The sequence below is a fragment of the Dermacentor albipictus genome, chromosome 1 (assembly GCF_038994185.2).
Source record: "Dermacentor albipictus isolate Rhodes 1998 colony chromosome 1, USDA_Dalb.pri_finalv2, whole genome shotgun sequence".
In the NCBI taxonomy this organism is placed as follows: domain Eukaryota; kingdom Metazoa; phylum Arthropoda; class Arachnida; order Ixodida; family Ixodidae; genus Dermacentor; species Dermacentor albipictus.
In genome coordinates, this window is record NC_091821.1 from 103,551,794 (window position 1) to 103,564,005 (window position 12,212).

Here is a 12,212-nt window from a genome sequence, read left to right on the forward strand (position 1 = left end):
CAGCAACCTTGGAAATCAGTTCCGCAAAGCTTTCTTTTTCTTTTTTCCTCAGCAGATGGTTGCTTTTGGCAGTAAACCATGTTTATACACTACTCCACGTTGTATCCGGTGGCGTTGTCATACAGGCTTCGCCAGACGCTGTGTAGCGACGTTTATTTAGGCTGTCGTATGCGAAAGTGTGTATGCTTCGAATGAGAACACATTGTGACTAAATGGTTAACAATAGTTGTTACGTTAAGCAAGCACAGAAGCGGGAAATAAAAGTCTTCTACACACATACTACTGGGAATTCATACTACTGTCGCGTAGCTGCTGGTCTTTACGCTCTTTTGTCGCCTGTGTTGTGTAGCAGTGTTATTTTCTTTTTTATCGGTTTTTCTCTCGAAATGTCTTTTCGCCTACGATTTTCGAGGCCAGTTTGCGGAATCTCAGGCGGGGCCCCACCCACTGAGACTAATGGTCCAGCCGGGCGAGCACGTTGTCGGCCGACTTTTATACTGGTGACAGAAGTCCCGTCCCGTCTTCTAATTTCCCAAACTGTTCGGTGAATGCTTCCCGACTTTTCTGTGCATTTTCGCTTTCTATACACCCATTGTTCTTCCCTCTACTTCATCAAAAGCCCAAAGGCTATCTCGGTAGTTTTCTGCAAGTTGTTACTTCGCTTTGGCTTGTAATTCTTTAGGCAGACGGCTGTCATTGAGTTCAAACTCAGCGAAGCCCGCCCGCAATTGGGTGTGCTTACTTTAATCTGTGTGACCTGATTGGTTCAGGTGAACGAGTTGTGATTTGTGTTTTGTTTGCTCTCTCGCGGGGTGGCGGAACGTTTCTTGAGGCCACCCGGCGGGAGTTCTCGCCGGCGACCAGGTCGCAGCGAGTGCTGCTCATTTGTGGTGGTTATAATATACAAGTGCTTAAATTTATAATTCGGGTAACTAAATGTCAAATAAACCAAATCAGAAAGATGACTGTGGATCTCCTGTGTGCTCACCTCATCTCTTCAGCGCGTAACAAGTAGCTACAACATTCTACCATACACTACATACGCTACGCTGCAACTGCTGCAATGAGGCGCATCAGATGACAATCTCAGCTACATTGCTGCCAAGAAAGAGGCTGAAAGGGACAGCGCAGGACTAGCCTGGACCAGCAAGCTGTTGTTGAGGGCCGCGTATATGCCACAACATACACCGCACGTTCACCTGCATGCCTTACTGCACACTGAAATACATTTTGAAAATTCTTGGAAGGCATGAGTGCAGTTTTGCTGATGTCCCATAAAATAAATGTTTAGTCTATCCAAAAGAGAAGTGCTTGGACATACGAAACAACCCAGCTTCCATATTTTTTTTTTCTGAAACTGTTGAGACAGTGCAAAAAAATTCTGACGACCATAGCTAGGACACGACATGGCCCCTCACCATGACCATAAAAGGCAGTAGCGACGTGTTCGACCCATACGGACGACCTGATTTCCATTATGACACAGGAGAAGCCAAAATGAGACAAGAAGGACGAAAGAACAAACAAAAAGACAGCCATTTACGGTCGAAGTGGAAATGTGCCATGCACCGACGCGCGATTCGAGAACAACGATGCGTGCGGGATGAGATCGGCCGTAGAGGAGATACGAAGAATAATAAACGCACGGAGAACAATTGAGCACGCAAAGCAGAGAGAGCGACAGGGTAAAACCGACGAAACGAGAAGAACGAGCAGCAAGCAAAACGGCCAGTCTCAAATATCGGGGTCCGTAATAGGCCGGCTGTGTTCAATTAACGCTGCAAGCGCATTTCAGAAAAAGGGCAGAGCCGGAGATTGAGAACGTGAAAAATATCGTGGAAACGAAAAGACGGCGAGGAAATACTTCAGAAGACATTATATTACGACGCCCGGGCGCGCCCAATAATTGAAATGATACTGTTCAGTTGATGAAAGGGGCGAGTCAATGAGCTCAGGAAGTAATGAAGGCGCACCACTTTAATCTATTTTTACTTCTTTTCCCGGCTGGAAAGTACTGAGGAGGTAAAGAAAGGAAAGGCAAGTGAAAGGCGAAGTAATCACATTTATTTTAATCTCCGGGAGACCAGTGTCGCAACAATAACGAGCTCGGCGGCTCTTGCAGTGTCCCCCCCCCCCCTTTTTTTTTTTCTTCTTTTCTTATCGTTGCGTGCCATTGTTTTATGCTCTTTTCGGGACATCAACCGAAAAACAAAGATGATAGCAAACAAAGTGCCCAGAATGTTAAGAATAAGGAGGGAAAGGAGAACAAAAAAGGAGAAAAAAAGGAGAAAGGAGAACCTTCACTTAGCAAACATTTTTTTTAACTGCGCCAATAAACGATCACACACAGAGCGCACAAGGACTGTGCCTGTCCTTGTGTGCTCTCTCTCTGTGATCGTTTGAATGCGCAGTTTAAAAAATTTTTGTTAATATGCACCAACTCGCCCAACAACAAGTTCTTCTAAACCACGTTCACTTCTTTGCCAGCATGTCACCTTGAACACTGGATATGCTGGAAGTCAGTTGGTCCAGCGGTAGCATGGAATGCATTCGCTTCAAAGTCTTCTGCTCTGTCATGCAGGTAAGCTTGAAGTACAACTCCAAAAACGATAGAAGCGACAACAATTTTTCACTGCTGCTGCCGGACCCCCCTGTGGTCCTCATGAATGTGTTTTGTTCGCTAATGAATTCCTTGAGGTTGCTGTTGCTCTTGTGCGGTGATGTGGAGACTAACCTTGGTCCCGAAATTGAAAAACTGTTGCTTGGATTACTCTCAGGACAGGCAGAAATTAGCCAAGAGATAGCAGGTCTTTCCTCTAAAGTTGCATCCTACGAGGAGCGATTAACTAATACAGGGTAGTCCATTGCATCCATTACCGAAGTTGCACGGCGCGTATCTGAACTTGAAAAAGGCATAACTGACTTTCGAGAGATTGTCAATAAATTAGATCGCAAAAATGACGATTTAAAAAATGGGTCCCGTAGAAATAACTTGCTCATATACGGCCCAGGTGAAAGCTCTCGCGAAACTTTAGGGAAGTTGCTGGAAACGGTAACTTGACTGATTAGATCAAAACTACAGACATTAAGTGCAGTGATATCGAACGCTGTCATAGGGTGGGAGTGGGTAAGAGCAATAACCCAAGACCTGTTATTATTAAGTTGCTGGATTTTAGGACTAACGTCGCTATTTTAAGTAATACAAGTAAGTTCAAGGGCACGAAAATATTTATAAATGAAGACTTTTCTCTCTGGGTGAGGCAGATACGCAGAGAGGTGTGGCAGAATTCCGCTGAGATAAGAAAAAAATCAATCAATCAATCAATCAATCATATTTATTTCCTTTCAAAGGGAGGAGCATGGGACTAAAAGCTCGAACAGCTTGACGAGGTCCCGGCCCTTTATTAGTTGGCAGTACAGCAAGATGACGGCCAGTCACGCATAAGAATTTCCAAGTGGACAAATGCAGTAAAAACCCGGCTGCACTAGGATCATCTATTGGTGGACAACGCTGGGTGTTCGTGGAACGATGGCAAAAAAGCCATCATTAGATAAAGCCATCGGTTGACCGCTACGGACAATGACTGACGGTCTCGTGCGCAATACTTCACGCTTTTGAATCTAACTGCGCGTAGCCTCATTAATAAAACTGAAAGCTTTAACTGGCTCATCGAATGTCATATTCCATCCGTTATCTGCGTGACTGCAACTTGGTTATATGAATCCATTCTCGATCATAAATTCCTGCCTCCTGGTTATACGGTTCTAAGTAAAGACAGGCCTTCTGGTCGTGGTGACGGAGTGTCACTTCTTGATTAAAAGTGGTATTGAATTCTTTTTACAACCAGAACTTCTAAATGCTGAATCAATATTGCGCAGACTAAAGCTTGATAAAGGGAAAATGAGACATTCACCCAAACGTAGCTAAGTGCTACAAAGGAAACCCATACGGGTTCCTCAAAAGAAAGGCTTCGCAGTTGAAGAAAAATTTGTCCCGGACCCGAACGAATTTTTCTTCAACTGCTAAGCCTTTCTTTCGAGGAACCCGTATGGGTTTCCTTTGTAGCACTTAGCTACGTTTGGGTGGATGTCTCATTTTCCCTTTATTAATTATTGATAAAGGGAAAATGAGACATCCACCCAAACATAGCTAAGTGCTACAAAGAAAACCCATACGGGTTCCTCGAAAGAAAGGCTTCGCAGTTGAAGAAAAATTCGTTCCGGACCCGGACGAATTTTTCTCTTGGAGTCTTGGAGTTATCCTCCACTCAAAATCTAAAGTGGGACCTTCCCATGGAAAAATTTGCGCTAGAGCACTAGGGAAACTGGGATACCTAAAACGAACCCTCAAGTACCTACCAAGGATTGCAAATTAACCGCTTATAAATCCCACATCAGACCATTACTAGAGTACGCCTCAATGGTATGGTCACCCTACACTTCACTTGACATAAAAAAGCTTGAGGCCATATGTATAGAAGAAAGCAGTACGGTTCATTTTCTGCCGATATGACCGCAATTTTTCTCCCTCATCTCACGCATGCGCATTATCGAAAGAACCCCTGGCTCATTGGCGCACGTTTCAGTGTATCGCCATAGAGAAAGAAATGGAACGAGAGGAAACACTTGGCGAAAACTGGTACCAGGAAACACGTCACGCCTAGTGTCAACCCCATCCGTTAGTTGACGCGAGCATCGGAAAAAAAGAATGTGAAATGAACTAACAGACAACGTTTTATTTTTTTAGTTATTTCCCGCTAAAGCTAAAAAGTTTTGCGTATAAATGAACTTATACTTTGCGACTTATTTTTCTTGCGTCACCTAGCAACAAGCTAGTGGCACGCAAGATGCGCCATATGTGTGCGTCATTCGTTAGGCGTGCCACCAAAGCGAGCGAGGCAGGCTGCGCCTGTGAAGCTCGCCTGCCTGGCGACCCGTCTGTTTTGGATGTAGCCCGTTTGTTGGGCTCCCGGTGTTTTCTTGCGTTGCGTCTGCATTTAGACACTCTCCACTACGGGACTACGGCAAGGTGAGGAATTTTGTTTGAAAGTCTGCGATGCACTTCAAGCCCAATTAGGCTTACTGCACAAATCCGAACCTGCATAGTGACCCAGTTAGCGAAAAACAGCTCCCCCGTCCAGGCCTAGGTAATTTGAGTTAATTACTCGTATTGAGAGATGTTTTCTACGCTTTCTATGAGCCCCATCATTATTATACCTTTTCCTGTAGTTTTTGGGCACGCTCGCTGCACCTGGCTTTGTGACGCAGTTAGCGACAACCACTTTGGCCGTGTGACGCAGTTTCGCGTGTACTGAATCTTATCGGAACACGTTTTGGCGCTTTCTCTATCGTAACTGATTTCATTACTTTTTGTGGTACTTTTCAAGCACAGTGGCGGCGCCCGGCGTTCTGGCTCAGCGAAAAGCAGCGCTGCTGTCTGCCGCAATTAGTTCCGCCTGTGCTGAATTTTACTGCATGGGACAAGTTCGTGATGTATTCTCTGACCCGAAAAATTATTGTAATTTAGTAACTTCTTAGGATACTTTTGAGGCACGCTCGCCGCACCTGGGGAATTGTGAAGCAGCTAGCAATACAGCAAGCCGGCCATGGTGACAGTTAGTTTGGCAGGTACTGAATCTTAGTGAAAAGTTTGGAACGCTTTCTACGGCTCCGCAATATATGCCTTCTTTCGGTACTCACGCTTGTCGAACACGCGACGAGCGATTACCAATAGAGATAACACTGGAGTATGTTGCTTGCGCCGGCAGAACGCGAAAAAGATAACGCCTAGCTGCTCAAAAACCAAGAACTCGAAAATTCTGTCTTCTGAACGACTGAAAATAGGCTTTGCACCCACGCATTTGTCTTGATTACGAGTAGAAGGCTTTCTGCGAGCGTCTACTGTGGTCTGGGTGAGAGCCTGTGTTGTGGCCACCTCTGTGTATGTAGCGTACAATCGCGTCGTCTGAGGCCAAGTTGTTTTGGAAACGCGCAATCGACCGTGCATTTGTGCTCTTAAAGTGCAGGAAATAATGCCCGGGAATGGGGGAAATGCTTGGAAATCTCATGTTTTCTTCATAATTTATAGTACCGTTTGGAATGAGTAAGGTATTTTCGACGCCATCTTTGTATAATTGAATTGATTTTGTTTGTAATGTCGGCCATTCACCACTTTCGCACCTTTTCCCTCTACACGCAGCATTCCTACAAAGGCTAAATACCAAAATGACACATTTTTGTAATTTACTTTTTTTTTTTTTTGCAGCTGATGCCGTCCGATGGAGCTTCGTACGGGAACTACTGCTGCTTACCTGGTGCCACAACGTTGGATGAACGCACAAAAAACCTGGAACGAGCATTTATATAGAGCGAAATATTTCCTCATTTCATGAGGCGTTTTGCGTCTAATGTATGACATTCCGCGTGGCACAGATTGGATTGAGGCTTGTAAGTATCGCTTGCAATCGGTTTAATTAAACGATTCCACATAAGACAGCGCACATTACGCAGTAGAAGCAAAACAGAAAAAAACCACAGCCGGCGTAGCGCGTGCCAGCTATACCATTCAAAACTCGCGCGCCCGAAACCAAAATCGGTAGGTGTTAATCCCCTCCCCTTGGTGGGCTACAGTCAATTCGGCAGCTGGTCTCTATGGGAGTGTCAGCTCTTGTTGAATGTCTTTCTCTGTGGTATCACTTTGCTGCAAAACATTGTACACGGCCACCGCTGAATTCAAGCACCGATTTTTTTCAGCCATTCCACTGGGCTTGCCACGCGCCGATTCCACCTACTTAATATTGGTCCTTTTCAGCCATTTAAAAATTATTTTAGGTGTTCTTTCTTTTTCCAAGCGTTGTCGACATTTGGAACAACGTTGCGGGAAAACCAAATGAACTGCTCGTGAAATCATTGCCTAACTACATTTTGCAATAAGTTTCAAACGCATTGTATGTTTGTTGTTTGATTTACTGTCTGATGTACTCACTCGTGTATCAATGTCTCTTGTGATATCGCTGTCTCATGTATCGAGACAGTGGTATCTGTAAATAAGTAAAGCGAAGATGGAGTTCGATAGGCCTGCTATGCAAACTCGACTTAAATAAATCCGTTGGTATTGACCACATCTACTATGCTTTTCTACACATGTGCGCTTGTTCAGTACCAGAAGCTTGACATAAAATGTGTGATGTATATATATATATATATATATATATATATATATATATATATATATATATATATATATATATATATATATATATATATATATATATATATATATATATATATATATATATATATATATATATGTGTGTGTGTGTGTGCGCGTGCGTGCGTGTGCGTGTGCGTGTGTGTGTGCGCGCTTTTGGTTATATGCTGCTCTTCAATAAACCTCTTAGACGTCAATTTGGCTCACTGTGCACGTGTCACCTGTGTATGTACCGCGTTTCATAATAATAATTATACAAAACTTAGCACCAACTCTTAGCGACGCACTAACCATAAATAGATTGCTAATAGCATTCAAGCCACCAGTCATTTCGGAAGGATTGACGCACCGCTAATTCTTTGAGCTATACAGAATTTGCAAAGATCGCCTTGTGGCAGATAGCACAATTCTAGTTCATCACCTGTATTACTCATGGAGGCGAATATTAGTTCTATGAGAAATCGAAGTGCATAATCAATTAATAACACAGTTTTATGAATTAACTTTTTAACTAATTATGTTACGGGACATATTGCAATTTACGCTGTAGCCGGTGATGACGTAGGGCATACGCATTTGGAATTAATCCTGAGGGTGGCACCCGTTTTGAGATATTCATTCCCAAGGTATGCAACGAAATACATTAGCATTCCAGTTACGTTTGCGCCCCAATGCATAAAACAGTGTATGGTAAAAAAAAAGTATAAGTAGAACAACAGTGAATTTTTACCGCTAGTTTGACGGCGCATATATCGAAACCGATGCCATCCTCAGAAATTATTCGATTTGGATATATACTGGAAATTCACCAGCTACAATTCGCAACTTGCAATATGTGCCGTTAAATAATTCGATAAAAGCTTAATCACTGATATCTTGTCATTTAGTGAATTATACATTTCGATTGCAAGTGATGTCTGCCTATTTAAGCAATCCATTTCAATGATTATAATTGTGCTACCTGCCACAGATCATTAAAAAAATTTACAGTTCAAAAAGGCACCTGGCCTAAAGCCATTGTAACTTACTTAAAGCGAATTTATTTAGCATAGTCGACAGCACGGATTTTGGCCTCGTTTTCCAACCTCGTCCAGACTATAGTGGAAATCACGCACGCAATTTCTAATTACCGTAAGATGTCAAATTGATGCAATGTGTCTTTTGTTAGGAGGCCTGCGTATGTGCATGGGGCGCTCTGAAGAAAGCTGGACCAAACTTTGAGGAATAGCACGAAAGTACACGCAAGACGACAGAAGGAGACGATGGCACAGCGCTGTGTCTTCGTCTCCTTCTGTCGTCCTGCGTGCACTTTAGCGCTTTACCTCAAGTTATGCAGTATGTTCTTTTGAGCTGGACCAAAGTAGTGCTACGGTCGCAGCCACTGGTGTGTTTCGTTTTTGTTTAAGATCTACACTGAAGACGCCGCAACTCTCCACCAGTAACGCCTATGCACAGTGGCTCATGCCAGCAACCGTAACGATCGCAGTGGGCTACAAAGATGCTACAAGTTGAACGTAGCCGTCCCCCATTGTTGTCTATACGACCAGAGAGAGAGAAGATGCATAGAAAAGCAGTGAGGTCAACCAGAAGTACTTCCGGTTGGCTACCCTGCACGTGCGGAAGGGGTGAGGGGGATAAAAAGAGAAAGAGTTGAAGGGTAGAGAGTGAAAAAAAGAGAGACGAGCACAGATAAACCACACACTACAGAGAGGTAGAGGGCGGCGTTCTTAAAGTCTATCGTAGACGGGAGGAACCTTAGTGGCGCGAATAAGGCTTTCTGCGCAGATGTTTTTTGGGAGAACTGGCCTACAGCTTTCAGTTCTGATAGTGGACAATTGTCCAGTTGGTCCAGCACTCTGCACATCACTTGCCTCTCGGCACTGTAGCGCCGGCAGACGCGGATAATGCGTTCCAGCGTCTTTTCGCAGCTGTATGTGTCGCACGTGGGGCTGTTGGTCATTCCAATAAGGAAGGCACGATAGTTGGTAAATACTATGCCTAGCCACAGACGCTACAGCATGGTCTGTTCACGTCGTGGTAACCCTGAAGGTAGATGCATCTGGATATCTGGAGACAACGAACGCAAATGACACATGGTGAAAAACGTTCGAGTCCCACAGGCGCAACGTACGTTCACCGCACCTCAATCGCAACCCAGCCGCACCGCCTGTTCGAGAAAGCGGAATCAAGAGACATTGACCACTTTCATGTGCAGATCGGGCGGCATTCCCACTGATGTTGCAATGTCCTGGAAGCCATTGAAAGATTATGTTGTGTCCCTTGTCATGGCTGCGATGATAGATCTGTCGAATTTTCGAGGCTATTTGTTCATTGCGTCCGTGGCGCATTGGGCTTTGTATGTACTGAAGGGCTGCCTTGGATTCGCTAAAAACTCTCCATTCTCGCGGTGGTTCCTGATTAATGAAATCGAGTGCACCACGGAGTGCTTAAAGCTCTCCAGCTGTCGACGCGGTCACACATGGCCATCGTATCGTACTTTCTCAGGAGGCCAAACCGAAGACAATACTGAAGCGAGAAGAAATATCTCGAAACCTGCGAGCAGAAACTCACCGAAAGCTATAAACAACTCGCAACATTTAAAACTAAATATGTAAAACATAACTGACAGTATTGCCGTGAGTGGAAGAAGCAACCGTTCCATCTTGCGCCGTCTTGCGATTTTTTAACTACTATCTTGCCTGCGTTGAATTTTCGCCCTCGAAGAAAATTGGCAGCTCGAAGTAAAACACAGCTGGACTTACCATTTCCACGGAGCCATAATGGCGCCTGCTGAAGACTCCTCTCCTTGCAGCAAGGTCAGTCGATGATGAACTGCGAGACGAGAGGTAGAGGGACGTGAGAACGTGTTAGCACGACACCATCGCACAAAAGAGCAACGACCACTAGTGAAAATAATTAGGGCAGAACAATAAAAGAAATGCGCAAACCCTGCACACCTTTGCGTGTAGATCTAGGTTGGCTGTGAAATCTTATTCGTGGGCGACGTAAATAAGGCAACACAGCCTCCAAAATAATGAAATTGTTTTATTATATGCTGCAGAAAGGTGACATAGAACAGCGAACCACCGGCCCCGACACAAAAATAACCTCGCAAATTTTTTTTCCTTTTTTCTTTTTTGTTTTTGCACCAAGGCATTCCAAAAGAGCAAGTCAGTTTCAGAAAGCAGTTTCAAAACGACTTCGTATAGTCCCTAGCTGTGTACACAACACAGTACACTGTCAATTGCAGACAAAATGACGAACGAACGGGAGACATTAGCGACTAGAAAATAAAGATGCTCTAAACACGCGAGCGTCTAACGGCTATGCGCACCTGAAATATCGGTGAACACAGGAAAGGAGCGCTTGCACATTTGAAGGACTCTCGTGTGTGTCAAACATAATTTTCACGCCAAAGCGCGAGTGAAGGCGTACACAAAAATTCTGCTTTAAAGGGAAGCTGAAAGGTTTTCCAGAAAAAATGAGTGAACATGTGTACATAATGGTTTTCAACCCTCCGAATTCGAATATCGTATCGAAATTGAGCGAAAGAAAGCGCAAATATATTTTATTTCGACGAAAAGTGCAGCAGCGGACACGCCCAGCTCGCGCGTCTCGTTTCCGCCTGTGATTGGTCGGGCGACCCGTGACGTCAACTTTAGCGACCGACCGCTGCCGCTCCACATGAAGCGCGGTGCCAGGTAGTTTGGTGCCGTAATGGAAAATTAAGAGGTAATGGAAAATTTAGAGAGACTGCGTTTTTCTGAAGAGTTCGGCGTTGCTCCCTACATGTACGAGCCGATTGCAAAGAGCCGGCCACTCGAAGAAGCAAACGATGCTGGTGCGAGCAGTGCTTTCGACGAGAACGAAAGCGAAGTCTTGGAATCTCCTCGTGTTGAAAATGCTCTTTGATGAGTATGTTTTTTGCAAAGCGATCTAGTGATCTCGCCGATCTTTCCCCGATCTAGTGAGCTCGTTTCCAGTCAAACAACTGCAGTGTTGTGTTCCTGCATGCCTCTTCGTGGAACGTAAGCGGGGATGCGATCGTCGGCATTTGTGCGCTGTCCAAAGCTGTCGGCAACCTCCAAAGACGGTTCAAACGCGTGAAAAGCTTCCCGGTTCATGCAGTACGTGTAGTGACCTTCATCTGTGCGTCATCCGCACACTACTCGTAACCGAAGTCTTAAAGGCGGCGAATTCCGTCGGCTACGTGAGACGGTCGGTTTCTCGCTGTGCGCGAGAGACGGGGGGAGCGTAGCGTCCTGGCGTGCGCCGGCTTTCCAGCACATGCAAACTCTACATTTGCACTGCGTTATGGTAGCTGCGTGCAGGCTGTCTTACAACACACGTGCGAATAGAAAATTCGCGGCGCTTTGCGACGAAACCTGCGTCGAGGGCGGGAAATAAACATGCACCTTCCGTTCAGCGTGCTAACATGAAGGAGCTCGCAGTAAATCAAAATCCAGGTTTGGGCGAGTTCGTGTATTCATAAGGCCTTCCAACACCAGTTATCATCAGTCAGTCCGCACTCGTGCCGTCTTTGTTTTCGTTGCTCCGATCTTTTCGCACTGCGTTTAGAAAGCCTGCTAGTGGAAATTCTGGTGATGATCGTCGTCACGGAAGTGGTTGGAACACAGCAGTGTTGTTCTTGAGGGCTTGAAATTCTTTCGCTTTACAGCAGCCTCCCACTTCCTTAAAAGCTTCTTGTCTTGTGGGAAGCAATGGAAGACAACATCGTTGCGGTCGCTGTTGTTCGTGCGACCGTAGGCTGCACAGAAAGAGGGCATGATCGGCCCACCACATCAGTTGATGCTGCGCACGTTGACCACCACTCTACATACACACAGACGCACCAACAAAGAAATGCAGGGTCGATCGAAGCAGATTACGACGGCACGCACGCAGAAACAAGCACGGTCAGGCACGGTCGCGCAGGATGCGAAGGAGCAAAACACTAAAGTTGACGTCACAACACCGCGGTTTCCGGTCTCCGCTCGCATCG

General features: G+C 45.2%; 1 protein-coding gene across 4 annotated transcripts in view; it reads right to left on the bottom strand.

Moving 5' to 3' along the window:
* The window catches only part of LOC135914200 (GTPase-activating Rap/Ran-GAP domain-like protein 3), a 557,065-nt gene that overhangs the window by 153,261 nt on the left and 391,592 nt on the right, over window positions 1–12,212 (bottom strand). For all 4 annotated transcript variants that reach the window (XM_065446945.1, XM_065446944.1, XM_065446946.2 and 1 more), the window contains one exon: window positions 9,973–10,042. In XM_065446945.1, the coding sequence (XP_065303017.1) occupies window positions 9,973–10,042 (70 nt within the window). The remainder of the gene's footprint in view (window positions 1–9,972; window positions 10,043–12,212) is intronic.